At 43.0% G+C, this 22686-nt stretch overlaps 1 protein-coding gene across 4 annotated transcripts in view; it reads right to left on the bottom strand.

The window, feature by feature from the left end:
• Positions 1–2258: 2258 nt before the first annotated feature.
• Positions 2259–22686, bottom strand: part of ZNF462 (zinc finger protein 462) — an 89107-nt gene continuing 68679 nt past the window's right edge. For all 4 annotated transcript variants that reach the window (XM_066569741.1, XM_066569738.1, XM_066569740.1 and 1 more), the window contains 6 exons: positions 19995–20259; positions 17326–17462; positions 11805–12028; positions 9293–9425; positions 4695–4809; positions 2259–3780 (listed from right to left, as the gene is read on the bottom strand). In XM_066569741.1, the coding sequence (XP_066425838.1) occupies positions 3579–3780; positions 4695–4809; positions 9293–9425; positions 11805–12028; positions 17326–17462; positions 19995–20259 (1076 nt within the window). In that variant the 3' untranslated portion in view covers positions 2259–3578. The remainder of the gene's footprint in view (positions 3781–4694; positions 4810–9292; positions 9426–11804; positions 12029–17325; positions 17463–19994; positions 20260–22686) is intronic.

Below are 22686 nucleotides of genomic sequence, written 5' to 3' on the forward strand. Positions count from 1 at the left end.
CTCCAGAACAACCAAAAAGCTGCTTAAACTGGGGACAGGATCTGATTAAAACACAACCGGATAGAGGCCAACAACCTTCTGAAATCTTACCACCATGCACTTAAAAACCTGTATTTAGCAAAGGAAGATTCTGTGACAACACCATGAGCATCACTTTGGGTTTTTGGAGGAGAATGAGGAAATACACCCAGCTCCAGATTTTTTGGGTGAATATCCAGCTCTAGACCAAGAACAGCCTCAGTGCTGGATCCAGCAGGTCATCAGATACTGGGGAATGCAATATTGCAGCAGCTCATGACAGGGCTGAGTTGGTAATCCAAACACCAGCCTGTCTCCATCTATTTTGATCTTCCCATACAAAGTTCCCTGCAAAGTTTCCTCATTTCTCTGTTTGGGTTCAGGAGGAGCCAGCAGAGCTTGGCAGGGAGCCCCTGACCTCTAAAGGATGTTGGGCTGGGGCACATTCAAGGCATTTTTGGGGGATGCTGTAGACCCTAGACCTGTGTGAGCTAGGGCAAGCCACTCTCCATAACCTGCAGATCACGAATTCCCAGTGAGGCACTGGAGGAAAGGCTGCAGGAGGGAAAAAAAGAGGATTTTACTCCCCCCAAGAGCTGCAGAACCAGTAACTTCTAGGGACCCACCTCCAGAGTAACATAAATATAAAAACCACACAAGACGAGCAGGCACTCTTAAAAAGTTTTTATTAATTTTCATTGTTTTTTTTTTTTTTAAAAAAAACAAACCCGTCAGTGCAACAGTTCAGTATCCCCTTCCTATCCCCCATCAGTAAGCAGTAATTTTAAAATCAGGAAATACCGAGTGCTGAAGCCAATGGGTTAGCATTTTGCTATTATTTCCTTCTGTCAAACTCTGAAAAAGTCCTCTGTATAAATTAAACAATGAAAAAAATGTTATTTTCAATTCTATGTCATTACAGTCAACAGAATCATAATAATGCACCTAAAATGTGTGTCCACAATATATCAGGTATACATTTTTGGGAAAAGAAAAAAAGGAAAAAAATATGACATTCTAAGCTTGTTAAAAGGATAATGGTCCCATATTTTTTATTACAGGTTAGCAAAACAAAATCCAATGGATTACAATATTTACATGTTATTTGAAAAATTAAGTAGTGATAAAAGCATGTCACAATCATTGTTTCTTTTTTTTTTTTTTTTTTTCTTTTTCCTTTTTGGTAACCATTACAAACACCCAATCCAGGTATGGAACTGTTTAAATATATTTGAAATGAGGCCAATTAAAAAAACAAATACAGACACAAAATGTGTACTTATACTTGTCCCTCCAATGTGTCTTTTTCTATGATGTTCCCTCCCTATTAAAAAAAAAAAAAAGAAACCAAAACAAAAAAAAAAAAAAAAAGAAAAAACCAAAAACAAAACAACAGAAAAATTGAAAGAATCCCCCTAACACACAATTGATGAATCCCCAAAAGCAAAACACCATGCTTCTCAAGTAGCACTTATTCCACAAATGCAACATTTTTGCCATCGCTTTTAAGTAAAGCTCTCCAGGACACAATTTCCTGGAGAGCTTCTTATTTTCCCCCCTCCCCCTCCCCCAGATCCCCCCCAAAAAACAAAAAAAACAAACGAAGACACATGCATTTCTAAAACTAGGTTTCAGTCAAGTACTTTCTACTTTTTGGAAAGAAACTTTTTTTTCAGTTTTTTTTTTCTTTTCTCGTTTTTCTCTTTTTTTAAATTTTTTTTTCTGAAATTAATTCTTTTTTTTTTTTTTCTTTTTTTTCTCCTCTTTTTTTTTTTTTTTTTTTGTTCACAATCGGAACATACCGTGGGCACCAGATCCTGTGTTGGCCGCTCAGGCAAAATCCCCAAATTTGAGTTTAAATAGGCTTTCTACCCAGGGGGTAGTTGCAGGATCAGCCACTTAAGGTATGAAGGTTCCTATCCATTCTACACTGCTCCCCTCATGCTAAAAAGCTAAGGAGGAGGGGAAAAAAAACTCAGCAACTCCATCCACTGAATCGAGTTAAAAGTAGTTCTCCAGGCTCAATGTCGTGTGTAACCAACTCACCTCCGCTTGCAAAAAGATGTGTTAACAACAGACACCCCTCCCTCCCACCACACCAAAACAAAACGAAAAGAAAAACAAAACAGAAATACGAACAAAAAAAAAAAAAAAAAAGAGAAACAACCAAAAACCCACGCACAAACCACAGACGGAATTAAAAAAAAAAAAAAAAAAAAGAGAAAAAAAAAAAAGGCAGCCAATCTCAACGAAAATTTACAGTTGTGAGACTGATAGATGTTAATATGACAAGCAACAGAACGGTTATGAGGACCCATGTGTTTGGCCCATGAGCTGCATAGCTGTGCTGTAAGTTTGGTTCTTTAGTTTTTTTTATTTTTAAAGTTAAAACTTCTTTGTTATCTCCATTATGTTTAAAATTAACGAGGACAACGACGACGACGACGACAGCGACAACAAAAAAAGGTTCTATTCACAAGATCTAGTCTCCTTTCCCTGTCCCCCACTCAAAAAGAAATACTCATTTTTACATGAGAAACTTAATTGTGCTGTATTTGTAACACCTCAGGCTGATAGAAAACAAAACGTGTGGCAAACAAAACCGCACAATCAGTCACATGAAATCTACCAAATACTAAAATTATAACTGAATACTAACAAACAGCTTACCTGGAATAAAGGATGACAATTCACAAACAGTTATCTAGGAATTAAAGTATCTCTCTCTTTTTTTTGTTTTTTTTTTTTACTAAAATAATTAAAAAAATCACAGTATTTTAAGAAATAAAACCCACACTGGGATTTTAAGCACAATTTGTTTTTCCTTTCTTTAAAACTTTTTTTTTTTCTTCCTCCATTCACCACCTTGCCCAGCAGTCTCTCTACATTTAACCACAACAACAACAGGTAGTACTGACAAATGCAGAGATCTCCCTTGGTTAATTCTGAGGTACTAGGAAACAGGTGACTGTTTTAAGCAAAGCAGTTTCTGTTTTGTTTTTTTTATTTTTTTCTGTTTTCCTTTTTTTTTTTTTTTTTTGTTTTCCCTGTGGTGGTTTTTTTTAATTTTCCTTTTTTTTTTCTTTTTTTTTTTTTTTTTAATTTTCTTTTCTAAAGCAATTGCTTTCAGTCTGGAAAAGCGTTATGTATTAAAACTAGAAAAACGCACACAAACTTGTGCGTCTAAAAGTTGTCCCCCTACCACTTCTTCCACGCTCACGACGCTTCCACTCATAAAACAATCGAAGTCTCCACTGCAAAGCACGATGTGAAATGTAGGAAAAACACGGGGAGTTTTGCTTCATTAGTCCAAAGATGAGCGTAAACTTCCCATCGTCAGATCCGGGAGGAAAACAAAGATGCAGTGATGTAATGGAGCCACTTATTCCATCACTTAAATAACTTTAATATACACACACTCACACAGGTACCAGTGCTTTGAAAATAGATCATTCAGTCCTAAAAGCAGCTTTATTTCTTCCTTCTGCCCGCCCTGCCCCGCCCCGCTCATCACTGTTCAAGTACTGTCGATTAGAACCACACCAAACTCGCTTTTTTCCTTATTCGTTTTTGGCCTCCGGGGTGTCTAGGAGAGGTTGGTCAGCAGCCACCATGCTGACAGCTGTTTCCCCAGTGTGGGAGTAGTCCAGCACCATGGCCTCGATGCTTTCCTTCTCTTCTGGCAGCGTGCTGGCCGTGTCCTCCACGTCCTCCTTGGGCTGGCTGTCCTCGCCGCTCCTGTGCTTGCTCTCGTTCAGCGCCCTGCAGGAAACAGAGGAAACAGTCAGGGCACACAGCAAAGCCAGCCCGTGCCCGTCACAGGAGGGACAGCAGCAGATCACCCTCCAAAAAGGCAGCCACGCCACTGGTTCCAAAGGAAAGGAGGAGGAGGAGGGATGAACTTGCTGGTGGGACATTCTAGCCCTGAAACGGAATCTTTGTTCTGTGCTGGGACAGGTTTGGGGTCAGAAGGAAGAGCTCCAACTGTGACACCTGAAGTTTATTCCCATCTTCCAGGTCCCTTGTAAACAAGACTTAGCAGGCACCAAAAGTACAGGAAAGAAGTGCTTTTCCCAAAGAGTTAATGAAATCAAATAACACTTTTCATAGGTTACAGCATTTCCAGTACTTATGCTCAGACTTACATTCTCTTAAGGCTAAGAGAAGTTATTGTTTCTCATTCCATCGCAGTTAACCCACAACATTGTATTCAGATGCTTCCCACATGTCAGCAGCCTTGAATGAAATCTACTCTTTGAACAAACTCTGGCTAGAAAAGAGGTCTCTGCTACCAGTGAGATCTACATCAAAAGAAGGAAACAGATTGCTCCAGAGATTCCTATCTGTGATGTGTATCATCCCACAGTGTGCAAACTGCCCTAGAGAGGAAAATTTTTTTTAAAAAAATCAACAGCACACTTAGGGGAAGTTAATCCTGGCCAAGAGGCATTAACCTAGGGACAATCTTAAGTTTTAGAGCCACAGTTAAACCCTGGGCAGCAGAGTTAAAAAGGACGCAGAGACATTCGATGACTATCCAACAACAAATTTGGTCTTCACAGAAATGTGTTGGCATTTACTGCAGGTTTCTGGGAGGGCAGGGATGGGGTGGGGGGAACATACAGAGATGTACTGCCACCTTTGGCTGCTTGGCAAGGGAACAGAAAGCAACTCACATGCCATGCCTCAGCACGTGCCGCTCCCACTCGGAGCCCTCGGTGAAGGATCGGCCGCAGAACTCGCACGGGAAGCGTTTCTCTGGAGCACTGCTGTCAGGAAACATCATGGGATCTGGGAAAAAGACAGCACAGCCCATGAGCTCAGAAATGCCAGGGCAAGAAGGGAATTGCCACCACAGCGATCCTGCTCCGGGTCCTCTCTGCTGCACCTCTCACTCCAGAGAAGCAAAAGGACTTTCTTGTCAAATAACTGGGAAAGTGCAGCTGCCGAAAAGAAAAGTGACAGTGCAAGTGACAAATCCCACCCTAGGTCTTAAAGCATCTCTGCAAGTAAGGTTAACAAGTTACTAGACCCTGCTCCTCTATTTCAACAAATGAGGAGACTGTGGAATTTAAATTCTGAACCAAAAACTGCAACTTAGGAAAGCAATATCAAAAATCCCCACTCAAGTCCACCTATAATTCTGGAACCAGTAGTACAAATTTCAGGAAACACACGGATTTGGTACATTTAACATGTGATTCCTGTAATAGATCTTAAAGTCTCATGGATTAAGTGAGACTTTAAGATGCTGCTGCATCTTAACTGCATAGGTGTTTCATGCTCATCCTAATGTTTCACACAAAGTGCTTGGGGCCTCATTTGCAGAAGCGTCAAGCACCTTGTAATATGAGTGAAGTCACTGGCAGCTCAGGGAATGACATTCCAGAAAGCCAAGCTCCATGTGAACACAGCCTGCTCTGACAAAAGATGAAACATTTTCTCACAAATTAAGAAGATCACCGCACAAGCCATTGAAAATAATTGCATGAACTATCTCACTTGATTCTTTTGCTGGAAATGAGACAGCACCATCTGCTCAGAGCATTAATTCCTTAGCAGGGATTATCTTAAGCAAGAAATCAACAGAATGTCTTTCTGACTCCTCCTGAACTACATAATAAAAGAAAAGGGATTTTGCTTAATTTTGGTTCTGATCTCTGCTCACTTGATTTCTTCACTCTCAGACTTACTCTGTTCAGGACCAGCCTGTGAACTCAAAATTGCTCACACATATCCTATTACCCACACCTAAGTCCTGCAAATGCATTTTTGTGACACACTTCTCACTAGTTAACCTTTACTTCAGTTTTATATGGAATGGTTGTTGACACGATTTTTTGACCTCTTCCCATGAAAGGAAAAAAAAATCCATTTTGTATTTCTTATTGTTGGGGGGCTCATTTATTATGTGGTTAAATACCATAAAGCTGCTGTGTTGGGGAACACCAGAATGCAAGCAGCAAATGCCATCAGCCCAGTTTTTTTACATCTGGATTTTTAACACCTTAAGCATGGCACAAATGTTTAAACACACTGCAACACACAGACTAGTCATGACACAGGGAAAAATATTTTTGGTGGTTAATAGTTTTGGAAGCAAATGCTGCTGATGTTCTGTTTAAGAGTATAGCTACGGATGGAGCTTGGAGCAACCTGGGATGGTGGAAGGTGACCCTGGCCATGGCAGGGGTGGGACTGGATGCTCTTTAAAGGGCTCTTCCAACCCAAGCCAGCCCTGGCTTATAATTTATACCTGCAAATCCCATTAAGTTTAGCAAGTGTTACTCTAGTAAATCCACCATCCCTTCAGACAACACCATCTTGCTCATCCTACTCCCCAGTAACTTTTGCCTCTAGGGATGTGAATTTGGGCTGCTTCCCTGGAGAATTATCAGAAGCTGCTCTTTGGTCCTGCAGAGGGGAAGCAACACATTGCACACACGCCTGACCTCTCTGTGGTTTTGCTCTGTCACACATACAAACACTCACTGACACTTAAGTTTTGCCCATTATGGAAAAACACTTCTTGATCTGCTGAGACCAAGACATAAAGATCAGTAACAAGGTCTCTGAGGCACAGTTCTACTTGGAAAAGCTGCTCTTGACATGGTCTTTTATTCTCCTTTTATTCTATATCCCTTACCACCCCTTCCTTTCCCATCCAAGAGTGCTGCCCACCTCTGCCTGTCCACATGGACAATGGCCTTTGCTTGGTCCAGCAGCCCATCTGGAGAAGCCACAAGTTCTCATCTGCACCTTCAGTACTGCACAGAGCAGCTTGAGTCAAAGTGGTGAATCCAGGGAAGAAATCCTGATTCTCCCAAGGTCACAGACCTCAGACAGATACCTGGAGCACTCTCAGCAAATCCCACTTCCTGCTAACACCACAAAGGCTGGAATTGCCAAATGCACCCCAGCAGCACCCAGGATTGCACAGCTTGATGTGGTTTGGAAGCTGTGACAGCATCAGCCACTGTGACAGGCTCTGTTTGAAACCAAAGGTCTGGCTTTCTGCTACCAGGGCAAACCATTTCTGGGTCAGAAGGATCTCCTGAAAATGCCTAGGGAGATGCCAGCATGCATCCTTCAGTTCCTGTCTCACTGGGACATTTTTCAAAAATCTTGCACATTAAGAGTGGAAATTCACACAACTTACCTAGAAAAATACAATCAATACAAATGGATCTTTTCTAATATCCTTCTTGCAGCGTTTTCTGCATTGTCTACCTATTTTACTATATCTATTACAAACGTTTAAGAGGTTGAAAAGGACAAAAAAGAAACTTGAAAAAAACAATGGTGAAACATCAACCCTACAGGCCAGAGTAAAAAGAAATGCTGCAAAGCGAACCTGAAAACACACCTGAATTTCTTAGGCTGGTCATCCAAACAAGCACGCAGAAATCATTTTAGCCAGCCACAGATTAAAGAAAACATAGACAGAGGTGAAAAAAAAGACTACAGCATCATCAAAATGCTGCCTTGCTTAACTCTGAAACATGAGGACAGCACATCTATTAACCCTTGGCCATGTAATACTCCAGCATGGAAGGTGATGGTTTTTATACTTCCAGGGTGTAACCTAAAGCCAATTTAAACAATGAACTTCACCTTGGGCTGCCCCTGCTGCACATGTGGCACACGCACAGGGATTTGTGGGGCTTGGCAGAGAGCACTTTCTCCTCCTTGGTGCGGGCACCACAGCCTCCAAGGTGACCTCAGCACCTGTGCCTGTGTGTAATGCTCAGGCAATCCTCACAAGGACAGCTTGACTCCTCACCCCCTGCTAGCTGTGGGTCCACACAGGACATTAATCAGCCTGCTGCATCTGCAGCTGAGGTGAGCTGGTGCTTTAGTCAAATCATGGCACAATCGCTGCTCCAGAGGAAGCCAAGAGGGCCGGAGCTGTCCCTGAGGAATGCTGAACTCTGAGATGCACACGTGGAACTGGCATCCCTCCTATGATTTTTCTGCCTTCTAAGACCTTGTGCAGGGTATTTTTCTCTAAAACATAAATGGTTTCCTATCCAATTGGCTTGCATTCTCATTTAAGTTAAAAGCCATCACTAAGTGCTCCTGAAGCGCTGCTGATAAGCACAAACTGAATTCATGCTGCAGGGACACCAAATAAAATCCAGGATGCTGGGGTCTTGCTGTTATAAGGTAAGAAGCGTGATCTGAACCCCCCTAGTTCTATAAAATACCTGTGAATCCAAAAATGGGAATTTTTCAATGCCTGAAAACATGTACAGAGATGCCTTTTTTTTCCTTTTTTGGGGTTTTTTTTTTTTTGGTTTGGTTTTTTTTTGTTTTGTTTTGTTTTTTTTTTTTGTTTTTGTTTTTTTTTTGTGAAAAGCTCTTGAGTGAGTTTGAAAGCTAAAAATCAGGAGGAAAATGTTCACCGAACATGGTGGTGTACCTTTAGCTGAAGTACACAGAACTTGGCTAAGTGGAGCTGTCAGCATCAAGAATTGGGTGGCCTGTCCTTCAAACCATGAGGGGACTAAAGATATTAAACGGTTGTTGCATTATAGGATGCATTGTTGCACCAGAACAAAACACAGTTACACCAGATATTGGAATAACTTGCCTTTCATGGGAGAAGGTTGTTGGAAAGGAAACCCTTCATTTAATTATCAGAGAATTCTTTTTTCTCTGCTGATCTAAATTCAACCAAACCAAAATTATATGGCCTAGCTTTGTTGAAATCAGTGGGATTACTCCTCAATACAAACCTAGGCACGTATTTAAATATAAAATGGTACAGACAGGTGGGCATGGATGTACCCTGGCTCTGGAGCTGCCAACTGCAGCAAATGCAAACAGGGCTGACTGTCTGACAAAGAATGCTGGGCAGAGAGACAGATAACAGCCCATAAAGCAGCCCTTCATCCCCCACTTGGGCAATGCCAAGTGAAAGCTGGAAACTGGTTACCAAAACAGAAAATCTGACAGGCCCCTAAAATACACTTACATAGTTTTCCAAGCCCTTATAGATGGTATCTGAACAGGCAGATTAGTCACAGATGCTATCTCATAGCATGTATTCTTTCTGAACAGACAAAAAACTTTTAAGGAGGATTAGAAACACAAGATTCCCACAGGAGCTGTGTCTTCAGGAAATTCAGTAGGATTCTGTTACTATTTCTGCAGAATATGTGCTGTCCACTCAACAGCCGACCTGGCATGGTTGGAGTGGTGAGGCAGGTTGCAGTGCCCAAAAAAATCCAACAAAACCCACCCCCCCAGCACATCAAAGAGCTGCACTGACCTCTCTCTTGAGCCTTGGGGCTTAACTCTTCTTCTTTTTCTTCTTCATCACTGCTAGAGCTCTCTGTTTTCCCTTTCATTTGCTCCAGCTGGTCCAAGTTAACCCGTCCAACCAGCTCAAAATTACGACTCACCTTTGAAAGAAACACTTCTGTTAGCACTCAGCACAGTCACCAACCAGCCAGAAAAGTGGCCACAAATGCAGAACAAAACCAGGTACACCCCAAAGCCTGCTCAGCTCGAGGTAACATGCAGTCCCCATAATCAAATTAACACTCTTTTATTTCCAGGGGCAGTGATCCTTCCATTGCTGTTTATTCTGCATTTCTCATTTCTGGTTTCTTTTTGGTAATTAATGAGATTGGGTAAACCCCGCTCATTTCTTCATCCAAGAAATGTAAAACATCAAGTCGTATCCTCATTTTTATGGCATTATTCAGCTGCTGTGATCAAACACTGCTACCACACATCCACGCTGAAGGGGAACTCTCTGTGACGGGTTCATTCAGCTTTATTCATGAAAGGATGTTTTTTTTTTTTTCACTGAGCACATGGCTGCTGTGTGGCACATACACTCTCACTCATTAATAACAGATTAATTTTCATTACGCCGGGGCTGCGAAGTGCTTTGCAAACTGATACAGCAGCCTATAATGGGAACACTTCACCCAGCAGTCAAATTCAGCTAACCCTGGGGTGAAATGCACCCAGCTACTTAACAGCTCACAGCAGTATGTATGAAAGGAGCAGCTCAGGGCACAGGAGTCAGGAACTGCTCCACATCCAAGAGGAGCAGCAGCCCAGATTTACAGCGGAGGCGGAGAGCGTGGAGCGTGACCAGGACACCGAGGCTAATACTTGCTGCATGACAAGCGCCCCCCGAGCTCATTGATCACTGCTGGGAAGGGTTTTGGATTCATCCTTCATGCAGAGAGACAGCCCTCCAGCAGCAGCACAGGCACTGAGCCAGGCGGGCAGAGGGGATGGAGAGGGAGCAGCGAGCGCATCCCACAAGGGGCTGAATGAAACAGCAACACCCACTGGCTGCTCCTTACCCCTCTGTGGGAAAGGAAACCTGAATGAGCCCAAGGAGGATGTGGAGCAGGCTGCAGGGTACACCCAAACAGCAAAGGATCCTGAATATGGAGGTGTGAGGATTCCTAGTACTGGGCTACAGACAGTTGTGATCAGGTTCTCGAACTTAACACATCACCCACAGAGGTTTAAACAAACAAACAGTGCAAGACACTTGATTCAACTCAGCTCATGTGAAGGAAACTCTTTTTAAGGTGCACTGTACAACCTGGGTAGTATCTGGGCCCAGAACTTAAGACACAAATTGCAGAGGTATAATTTAACCCCCAAAACCGGGGAAATGATACCTTAAACTACCAGCACCACCACTGCAGGTCCAGATCAGAAGGGAGAGCTAAGTTAAGGGAATAATTATCCCAGAATGATGAACTTTGTCAAAAAACCCCAAGCAATAGTTCCTCTTGGACACAGCAGGCACCAGGAGGTGTAGAACTCCTTCTGTACCATTTGAATCACAGAAGATTCTCCAGAAGTAATAAAGATGGCAGAGAGTCTAGCATGCCAACATAAATTAACAAGGTTTGGTTTTATAAGATGGCCAAATATTTTTTGAGCATGAAAACTGTTGTTTTTTTTTTTTTTTCCTGTGATTCTGCTGCTAATACCTTCCATATATATTTGGCTTTAAGGAAAAGTCATTCAGTCAATGAAGCTTTTAGTGAGGACCTTTAGTGGGCAGCTAAGCTCCAAGAGGGGAAGGCATATAGCTGCCTCCCCTGGAAACCTGCCAAGGAAGCACTCTAGGAAATATTCCAAAACACATCTCAGTTCTAGAACTTACACATTTCTCAGCTACAGAAATTCAAAGCTAGCAGTCTGTGGAGAACCTTTAATGACTTCTCAAAGGCTGGACCTGATATGCTCTCAGGTAATCCACAAAAACTCCAAAGCAGTCTTAGCTGAGGACCTGGTTAGACTTGCTGTTTGTCTTTCCCTTGTTAAAGGTAAAAGGGGATGTATAGACCTCTTTGTTATTAAAATATGCGTGGCATGTCATGCTGTTGAAGTTACCAGAGCAATCCTGTGTTTGGAATCTCCTGCCTTTCACAGGGGCTGAATCACACTGCCTTGGTATTGTTCCACAACTCTTTCCCCACCCCCCCTTTAGATAAACCCAGCATACACAAGAGCCTTCTCCAGACAATCACACTCTGCAGGCAGCAGCAGTTTGCTAATTCTGATCAATCTGAACAGCTTCAGAAAGGATTATTTTTCAGTTTCTGAAGAAACGACAACAACAAAAAGATAAATAAAGAGAAAAATGAGAAAGGGGAGCACCACGTGGGATTAGCTTTCAGATTTGGGGAGGGATAAAAAAAAATAACCCCGGTGTCAAACTGGCTAGCCAGACATGCAAATAAACCAATTCAGCATTTGCAAAGACTAGATCGCCACAAATTAAAGCTACTGGGTCCTACCTTGTGCTCATCTCGAAGGTGAGCATCCAGCTCCTCTGTGTGTTTGGTCTCATAGTAGCAGAGTTGGCATTTGTAAGGTTTCAGTTCATTGTGCTTCTCTATGTGCTGCTGCAAGCTCTCGTCACTGGAGCAGGTGAAGGTACACTTGTCACAGCGGAAAACGACTCCCTGCAGGTACTTGGACAGCTTGGAACGGCAGACCTCGATGGGAACCACCCTCTCCTCTGTGGGGACAGCACAACACTCACTCAACAACACCAGGAAAACCATCCTGCCCCTCTTAATCTCCAAGAGCCACAAATGCAGGCGTCCTCTGTGACTGGTGGTGGGGTGAAGAGGATGGGAATGAAAAGGTTTTGGGCCAAGCGAGACTCCCATCTATGAGTCAGAGGAGCAGAGCCTAGGAACACAAAACTCAGCCATAAATCAGCCCAGACCAAAAGTTTGTTTTTGTTCAGTACTTGACAGCAGCTGGGAACTGCTTCTATAAAAGAAATAAACAGGGGAGCTGCAGGGTGTGCTTCCCAAAGCATCATATACACTGCTGGCTCTGCACAAATTGGAGCTGGTGTCCTCATCACCACACCCAAACCTGCCCTCTGGGGATTGAGAAGGTGAGCAAGGCAGCACTTCTCCCTGGAAAAAGGCTGTGCAAGTTCAGCCAGCAGCAGAACTTCCTGATTTACCCAAAGCCCAGACTCTGCACGCATGATGTACTGAAAATGCCCTTGCTGAGTTTTTAAACTCTGCACTCCCTCTAACAAAGCAGTGATGTTTAACAGAGCAGCAATTAATTTCGGTCATTTGACACAGCCAGAATCTGATGTGCCTCAACACTCATCTACTGTGGTTCCCTCCATGCTGTGCACACCAGAGAAACCCCAAATCTCACCCTTCAGCTGAGGGTCACCAGCAGATCCTCATTAAGGCTTTTGTTACCCAAACTGAGCGTTTTGAGCTAGAACGCTTGAAACTTAGCGCTGCTCCTCCGTATGCACTGCACACTAAAGGAGGGGTTTTTTTGATTCTCCTCATCCAGGCTCATCCCCAAGGACAGGAGGAAAAAAAAAAAAAAAAAAAAAAAAAGAGGCCTGAATCTCTTATGGTAGACATGAAGGCTGAAGGAATGTGAGACGTGGCAGTGCACACATGGATCTGAGCCAAAGGGCCCTTTCTTCTAGTGAGGAGGGTAAAATTACATCCAAAGACAACTACAGAAACACACACTCGCTTTACAGCAGGACCTTTTTTTTTCTACAGCTCAACAAAATATTCCATCCTGCCTAGCTTCTCCCTGAGCACAAAACTTATCTATCTCCTAACTTCCTCTTTTTGAAGTTTTCCCCAAGGCTATGCCTTAACCCCCCAAAAAAACCAAAAAAACAAACACCCAAAGACTTACAATTATTTTCTACACCAACAGCAGCTTCTCTAAGTATAAAGAAACCAAACAGTGGCCATTCAGGGTGGAAACAGGGGAGGGGAGAATAGGGCTTAAGACACAGCAGAATTCAAAGCTGTGCTGCTGAGATCACTGGAGAAACTTTTTACAAGGTTGTTGCAGCTGCGTGCTTTTGGGCTCTCAGAAATAAGTGACACAGCTGGTTTCAGAGGTGAAAAAGCCAAGGGAAGTTTTCAAAAACAGAAATACTGATTAAAATATTTTAACCTTCACCTTTCCTCTAACAACTGGCACGGATTAAAAAGGCTAAAACATGCCGTGGTACAAAACTTTAAAGCTACCAGCCTGACGTAAAGCAGCATTTTCTTATTCACATGAACAGAATCTATTACTTCACAACCACACACACAGAGCCCCCAAATCAAAGGCAGCACAGTAAGAGCAGGGCAAAATAGACACAAATATGAACTCTAGATTGAAAGATTTCAATTTCAGGGAATGATTTTTAACTTTTACATGATGTGCTCATGTCAGTGAGCGTCCTCCAAGCTATGATTTTGGAACTTGTAGGGCTAGCTGGACCTGGAATGTTACATTTCTTAAGATGATGGTCTCACCTCCAGCTTGCCCCTGCAAAGCTCTGTTTATTTAATTACTCATTTAGAATGCACTTATCATGTCTGGACAACCAACAAATTACAGCAAACCATATATCCCCACACAAAAATTGAACAGGGAGCTTCCTTACCCCCATGAGACTTCTAAGTTCCATCTGTGTCTAATCAAAGACTACTGCAGAAACTTCACAAAAAGACGTCCCAGCAACGTGGAACAATTTTGCAAGAGTGGTAATTAAAAAATGAACAACAAAATAAACACCTAACAAAGTCATCATCTTGGTTCAAGAAGTCCAATCCTTCCACTAGGCTGGAATATTCAGGCTAATTGTATCAGGGAGTGAACTGAAAGGACATTAATGACTAACTATTCTCAGTACTGTAACTCAAAGCAGACATACATTTTTTGGCTCAAGGCTCAGGATTCTATTAGTCCTTAGTTGTAAGGAGAGATCTTTGTTCAGCAGCACATCAAAGCAAATATAACTCAATTCCTTCCCTCAAAGGTAAAAAAAAAAAAACCATTAAAAAAGCAGTCCTACTATCCAGACACAGACCAATTACTTGGTCATCCTGGGTTTTGAAAATACACATTTTTGCCTGGAAATCCAAGCTGCACCCACAGAACAAGGAGTATTTGGATTCCAGTAGTCAAAAGCAAGCACTGCACAAGGGTTTTGCATATATCAGTGAAGCTGTATGTACAATGGAAAATGCCATAAAAAAAGCATGTACAAGGAACTAGGATCTGTAGCAAGGAAGCCTTTGGGGAGGTGGGTAAATTTGAAAATTTACCTTAAAGGTTACTATTCAAAACATATAGGTGTTATTCCCTTATATGGAAGAAGAAAATCACTAGGTTCTTTACAGGAAGGATAAAGCATAAAAATTCCCAAGGATTTAAAAGTCTAGCCAACAGTGAACTTGGTAAGTTGGATTCAGCCCTGGAAAAACACCAGTATTCAAAATCAACAAGGGGAATGCTACTGGAAAGGGTAACAACAGGAGAAAAGGTGGCCAGGCATTGGCAGGGGCTGCCCAGGGAGGTTTGGAGTCCCCATCCCCGGAGGTGTCCCAGGGGCACCTGGAGGTGGCACTCAGAGCTCTGGGCTGAGGGCAAGGCGGGGATTGGCCACAGGTTGGACTCGGTGGTCTCAGAGCTCTTTTCCAACCTTGCTGATTCTGTGACACACTAATTGTGTTGTGCAGCATAAATTAAAGGCTAACATGCTGCTAGATCAGGAATTCCCTGCCTCTCCTTGCCTGTCATAAAGACCAGGAAGAACTAGAGAGCCAAACTTCTCCCCACTGGCCTGCAGCACCCTCTGTACCCACAGGCGGGAGGCTGAACTGCCCTGGCACTGCTCAGGGGCAGGTGGAACATGAGAGAAGCTCTTGAAACCTCTTATTCTTCATGGGAAGCAAATTCCTTGCCTAATATATATATTTTTTTCTCACTAGGCATTCAATCTTCTAGCTGATACTGCTTTCACCCTGTGAAATTCAGCCTCTGTAGCCACTCATTAGAAGGCAAATATATTCTCCATTTCAAGCACATGCTGGTTCACCAAGGATTAGGGGTGCAGCAACTTGGAAGTAATGTAAGAGTCATGCATCTGTAAACATGCCTTTTGCACAAAAGGGACATTAACTGTGAGTGGATCGAATCCTTCACTCCTGATTTTACATACTGCACCACTCCATCTACCTCAAAACTAATTTTCTTGGGCTGCAGCTCAGGGTTATGCCCTTGCTTTGCCAATGCAATGGCCATAAAACAGGAAGGCTATCTCAGACTACATTGACTACCCCTCAGTCTCTTTTCCAGCGCACATTAAATCTTGTCAAAACCATCTGCTTCAGCTGCCACACAATTAAGCACAACAGTAGAGGGCTGTTTTTTAGCTGGATGTGTGCACAAGAAATCACTCTAAGTATGAACCCTGGATACATGATGTCAAAGAAAACCCTATTGTGGCCTCTGAGACTCTTCATCAGCTATAATCCCATTTGCATTGAAACTTCTTTTACTCTGTTTTTTCCTCCCCCCAGCACTGTGGTGTGTAGATCATCATTATGTCCTTTTGCCATAAGGCTTGCTCCAGCAGCAAAAACTCTTTGAGGTTGGTTTGTGCAACTGAAGGAAGTCCTACAGAAGAAAAGATCCACAGTTTCACTCATCCAGGAGGTGACAGAGCTGGTCAGAAACAGCTCTGCACAAGCAGTAGAGCTGGTTGAGCTCTTCCACTTCTGCAACTGGACATTCCCAACACCAAACCTATGTCAAGATGGAAAATACCCTAAACCCACCCAGTTCCCTCTGTTTTAAAGGCCTGGCATTGTCTGCTGGAGACCTGGCATGGCCACAAAATGGAGAAAACCAGGCAAAATCTGACACAGCAACACCTCCAAGGGGAGGAAGTAAAAGCCAAAGCATCGGCCAAACCCTTGCAACCAAATATGTCAGCTTTGTAATGTGCTTTCAGGTCATTCCTCCAGATGTTCCCTCACAGAAGCCCTGCTACACCTGCCAGATTTCTTTCTAGCCCTGCTAGAAAGAAATCTGAATTCTGCCAAGCTCACTGAGCTGGTACAAGAAGGACTTCAAGCTACCGGCACTGAGAAGTGGTATACTACATGGAATTACGACAGCACTTGTCACACCAGAATCTCCTCCAGGAAAAAGATGGCATGCAAAACCTGTGTTTGCTCACCACCAGTACCCCACTGTGAATCTCTGCCCAACCTGCACGCAGGCAGAGTGCCATCCCAACACATGGGTTTGGGTTTCGGCAGCCAACAGACCATCCACAAGCATCAAGTGTGATAGCTGTGGGCAGGAATCCCAGCCCAGAGAGCCCAAACTGCTGTCTCTTCTGAGATACCAAGCCCACAGTTAATAAAATATAGAAATCCCTACTCCCACTTTTAGCAGGCTGAAAAAAAAAAATATTTAAAAATGGAGAGGTGTAGACAGAAAAGGAGCCTTACAGTCAAGCGAAAAATGAGATAATTATTTTGTCCCTAGGAACACGGAGGAGAAAATAGTCAAGGAATTTATCAAGGGATATTTTGAGGCCTCTATGGTTTGCTGATAAACCTTTTGGGTGACTTTATGATAGCAAGGCCTTTAAGACAACAAGGACACGGTCAGGGCACAACTCTGTCCTAGATCAAAGTTGTAAATTAGGGCAACTCTTTCTAAACAGGTGTTTGATGGTTTTTCACCTCCCCTGAGGAAAAAACCTTAAAAACTATCCCAAACCTGCCCTGTTTCAGCACTGTCAAACTTTGAATTTCACAGGAAATAAATCAGACACATCTTACAGAAATGAAACAAAAAGACAATCAAGGGCTAGTGACTCCTTTGACCTGTTTGTCCTCATGTACAGAGAGAGGAAAAATTTAAGGAAACCAGACTGAAATATTGAATGAAACCAGAACCAGGGTCCTGTCCAGCATTCCCCTCACTGGACACAGACATGGACATGGATGTTTTTACCTCTGTGCAGAACTATGTGGTCGATCATGTTGCGTTTGTATTTGGTGTGGTAGAGACAGAGAGGGCAGCGAAGGTCTTTGGGTCCTTCCTCGGGGACTGCCGAATGCCCGGCCTCCACGTGCATAGTAAAAGCAGATCTGTGAGAGAGGAGGGAGACAATGGCAGCAGTCAGGAGGGCAGCAGCGAGGTGCCACGGCTCTCTATAAGGGATGTGTGGTGTAAAAAGGTGCAGATGCCACTCAGCGCTGTCCGCGCGGCCCCGCAGAGGGGCTGCTCACATGAGCGACACATGAGAGGAGGAATCTGCAGGCTCCTGCCCTCAAAGCAGCAAACACTCCTGGTGACAAGATATTCTGCTGCATGGGCTGCTCCGTACAGTCACACTGCTATAGTCAAGATAGCAAAAGAATTCCCATCCTTTCATGCTCACTATCTGTCTTCAGGCTGAAACGTTCCGTGCGCCTTCTCCGGCGAAGGTTGAATTTTTAGCAAGTTGGACAAAATCGGTCAGCTGTTCTGGACTTGCAGAGGGGAGGACAAACTTAGTTCAGGCAGAACACATCCTTAACCATCTTGATCTAACCAGCTACACGGTTTAGATTGTGGGTACCAAAGGGATTTGTGTTCACAGCGAGTTTGGCACTGAGTTGTTTAACTTTCAAAGCATCAGCTGTAATGATCTGAAAACCCAAGACTTAGAATACTGTACTTATTAGTGTGGAAGAATGAATGGATACTTCACAGTACTTCTGAACCAAAAATTTCATGCTGGCATTACACTGGCTGCATACTTAGAAGTTGCAAGAGATACACTTAACAGAAGAAATTAACTGTACATCCATTTAACAACAAGCCCAGCTACTGAAATCAAGAGCTGTCTCTAGACTTGGGGCACTTGGTCATTTTTTCCTAAAGCAGTGATAAACCTTGCAAAAGCTAAGGGGCTTGACACATTGAACTAGAGTAAAAAGTGGCTTTGGACCCAATCCAGCAATCACTGAATTCCGATTCCGCAGGTATATTTCTGTCAACTTTGGTAACTGCTCTCATGCTTTTAAGTTTTTAGGATGGCTTGAAGAGGGGATTGGCATGCTTTTGGTTTTTTTTTTTTTTCCTCTTCCCTTTTTTAAGGCAGAAAATACGCTGCTATGAACGTGTTTAAATGCTGCCTGATTTATTTCATAATATCAAGGTGAAAGAAAATTGCACTTGAAAGACACAGACAGATTGGATCTGTAAATTTCTGGTAGTATTTAAGAGAGCAATCAGGATACTAAACATAAGCAGGAAATTTTAACATGGGGAGAGCAAAGATGAAGCAACAAAGAGAAGATCCAGTGGATTCTCTCAGGTTTGTGCTCAACATTTTCTTCAACAGAACTCCTTCCCTTGATCCAGTCCTACTGTTTACTGTCACTCTTAACAAGTTTAAGACCTCAAATGTCAGCTCAGGGTGTTATGCTTAAGGGCCCACCACACAACTGATGATGTGCAGTTCATCAGTTCAAATGATGAACTGCACATGTGCCTTTTTCTCTTTTCTTACAGAAGAGCAGCTAAAAACACACACACAAACAAACGCACAAGGCACCCGAGCCTTTACATTTAAATAATTGGATTTTCTGAAATGTCTCTGTATGCTATCAGATATGCTAGAGAATAGCATCTTTCTATAATTTAAGCTAGAAAGACTAGGGGGGAAAATAAAATAACAGGAGAAGGGTTTCTTCAGTAAGGTGAAATAAATTCCCCTGCCACTGCTGGACACTTGATTGTCCCACGTTTCATGCTGGTTGCATGTGGAAATTGCATTATTTCTGCAGAGAAAATTTTCACACTTAAGGACAAAGGGATTATGAAATGATAGCTCCTGATTCTCAGACAATCTCAGAGAAGTAATGAGAGGTGCAGCAGACTGCCACACTAGACTTCCAGAGGGCAGACTTTGGCATGGTTAAGGGACTGGCTGAGACAGTCCCCTGGGAGGGCATCCTGGAGGACAAAGGAATCCAGGATCACTGGATGTTCTCCAAGTAGAAAATCCTTAAGGTGCAAGAGCACACTGACTCCATGTGCCAAAAGATGAGACTGGCACGGCTGGACAGAGGGATGTGTCTGGAACTCAGGGAAAAATTGAGATTTTATGACTTTTGCAAGAAGGATTGTGCCAAGCGGACAACGGGGATGTTGTGAACCTGTTGGCCTCAAGTTGCACCAGAGGAGATTTGGATTGGATGTAAGGAAAAATTTCTTCCCAGGAAGGGTTGTCAGGCATGGGAACAAGCTGCCCAGAGCAGTGGCTGAGTCACCACCCCTGGAGGGATTTAGAAGATGTGCAGACGTGTCACTAAGATTTAACACTGGGCTTGGCAGTGCTGGGTTAATGGTTAACTCGATGATCTGAAGGGTCTTTCCCATCCTAAACAATTCCATGATTCTGAAACCCTCTGCAACTGTGCTGCTGTCTGCAGCAGATGGTCCCGGCTGTTGCAGGAGAGGAGAAAATGGATTACATGGATGCTGCTGTGATCTGGCATGGCATTTCCTACGCTCCTCTCCCTGGTCAGCAGTGCCCATGTTCCCATCAAAGACCTCAGAAGTCTTTTCAAGCGCTGAAAAAAAAAAAACTCCCTCACCAGTTCAGTTCATCTGTTCAGCAGAGTACTTACTTAAAGCCTGTGTAAAAGGAACAATCTTTGCACTTGAAGAGCTTCTTCCCTCCGTGCTTGTCGCGGTAGTGGCGCCGGATGCTCTGAATGTAACCCGAAGAGAACTCGCAAAATTCACAGTTAAGGATGGCTTCTGCTTTTTCCACTCCTGCAGCACTCCCAGAAAGTGGGATTGGGCTGATGTTGTTGTTGTTCCTGGCCAAAGCTGCGGACTGGTAGTGGTTCAACTGCTGCTGAACATCAGGAGGCTCTGAGTATGAAGAGTCTGCAGGGAAACAGAGCGGAGCTGTTATTCCAGGTGGATCAACAAATCTAAAAAAAGTTTGATGATGCCTGCTCCAGAACCTACTGGCTTTTGGAGGGGGTTGACCAGGCTGTGGGTTATGAAACTAATCCTGCTTTCTGAAGGGATTAAGAGGTGCAGCACTTCTTAATCTAATTTAATGTGTATTCTACAATTTATAAGGTGAGAAATATAAATGACGCTTTTTTAGATCTGATTTAGGGAGAAAATGAGTGACACATTTAAATTAAAGTAGTCTAAAAAAGAAGCCTGATTTTAAGACACTTAATTTTTGAAGGTAAAGCCCTTTAATCATACTGCCAAATGTTTTATGTGTTTGGCACATAAAATCAGAGCAGATCCTCTCAAATATCTTATGCCAGTTCACACAAGGTGAAGATCTGGAACAGGGTACATGTAAATAATCTGTCTATATGGAAAAAAAATGAAGAAAAAATGTAATCTATTTTCTTTCTTATGCCAGTTCACACAAGGTGAAGGTCTGGAACAGGGTACATGTAAATAATCTGTCTATATGGGAAAAAAAATGAAGAAAAAATGTAATCTATTTTCTTTCTTATGCCAGTTCACACAAGGCGAGGGTCTGGAACAGGGTACATGTAAATTATCTATATGGAAAAAAAAAAAGAAGAAAAAAAGAAGAAAAAAAATGGATACTCTTCCCTACTCATGCTGATGATATTAGAAATAAAATCATCATTGGAAAATAAAGATGCTTAATCATAAATTTCAGTAAAGCAAACTTTCAAACTGCTGCTTTGCCATACTGAGAAAAGAGATCTCCAAAGACACATCCCTTCTACAAGCCAGCAGAACTCTGCCACACCATTTTAATGGCATGTGGAGGAAACAAAGTCCAAAGATGTCTCAGTACTGAAACTGAAAGCTGTAATATGCTGGTTAGATACCCCCAAAAAGGAGTGTGGGGGGAAGGAGGGTGGTGTTGAACCTTTCCCAACACACTGCTTGAATGTGGAGGTTAGGAATTCATCTGCTTTGTTCTACATAACCCACAGCTGCCCATGAATGGCACAAATCAAAGCAGAGGAATAAAGCACAGATGAACTTCAGTGCAATTTTCCTGAATAGAAGACAAAAGGCTCTTTTCCTAAGCTTTCTAGAAGGGGGAAGAAAAGCTAGGGGAGGGGGGAGGTGGGAGGGAAGTCAGGACACAAACTGTACCAGCCACCTCCTGCTTTGATGTGTTCTTCATTTTCCAAAGCTGAATTCCCCAAGGCTAGATATATAAGAATTCCCTCACAGACACACATTTGTGGGAACTTAACACCATCCAATCCAACCAATTAGTATGGGGAAACAAAAGGCAAACAGGCCTATACAACACTGAATGTGGGGACTTCTCCACCTGTCTTCAAAAGAGCAAAATGCTTGCTTTCTTTTCCCACTGCCACAGGCAGGGGGTTACACATGCCCAAGAAATGAGTAACAAATAATGACAAGGAAAAAAACCAAACCAGACCATGAAACAAAACAGGCACAGCAGGTAAATGTCTCCAGGCTCCCCTGGCTTCACCACCAGGTGTACATAGCAGAGAGGAAGGCAGAGACATGAAAGATTCTGGCAAAATGGGTTTGTTTTTCTTATCCAAGCCCCATCAGCTGAGTGAGGCTGGATTACAAGGCAGCATTTATCATCCCTTGCTTCCACCACTTCCACAGCACGTTTGTTCACCAGGAGGGCTCACAGTGAGCTCCACCTGTTTAAATGTCAAGGCTTTCCTTCCCCTGTGTTTGAAGCAGGCTCCCCACATCCTTTACTTTGGCACAGGACAGCCCTGAGGAGCTGTAAACCCTCTGTAGAAGCCTCTCTTCTCTCAAAGGCAGCAACTGTGGGCTCACCCCTCCTTTGGAACAGGACCTTGAGGGCTCAGATGGGATTTGCTGACTCACTTCTCTGGGCTACCAAGTTCAGTGATTCTAAAAGCTCAAAACAACTGTTAGACAGATCTCTTGGCAAGGGGAAGGCAGCCTGAAAAGAAAGTTCATAGCATTTGAAACAGGGTTTTTTTTTGTTGTTGTTGTTTCTTTTTTCTCTTTTTTTTTCTTTTTTTTTTTTTTTAATGTGTTCTAGTCAAACTACTCTTAGGGTATTGAAGTCTACTTTGTGGCTCACTTGTTCCCCTCCTGAGGAAGAAAAGATCAAAAATTTCCACCACATCACCAATGTTCCTGGTCACAGTCCCAGAGATATCCATGGCTAAGAAAGCTACAGGTCTAAAAAACCATTCTTTCCAGGAGAAGGAAGTTCTGCTGTTGTCCACAAGATCTACTGTGCTTCAGATGTTTTCACTCCCCCTATCATCTGGTGTCTATTATTCCAGATTTCGGACTTTCCATCGGTTATTTACACAGCCCTGTGGAATCTGG

The sequence above is a fragment of the Molothrus aeneus genome, chromosome Z (assembly GCF_037042795.1).
Source record: "Molothrus aeneus isolate 106 chromosome Z, BPBGC_Maene_1.0, whole genome shotgun sequence".
Lineage (NCBI taxonomy): Eukaryota > Metazoa > Chordata > Aves > Passeriformes > Icteridae > Molothrus > Molothrus aeneus.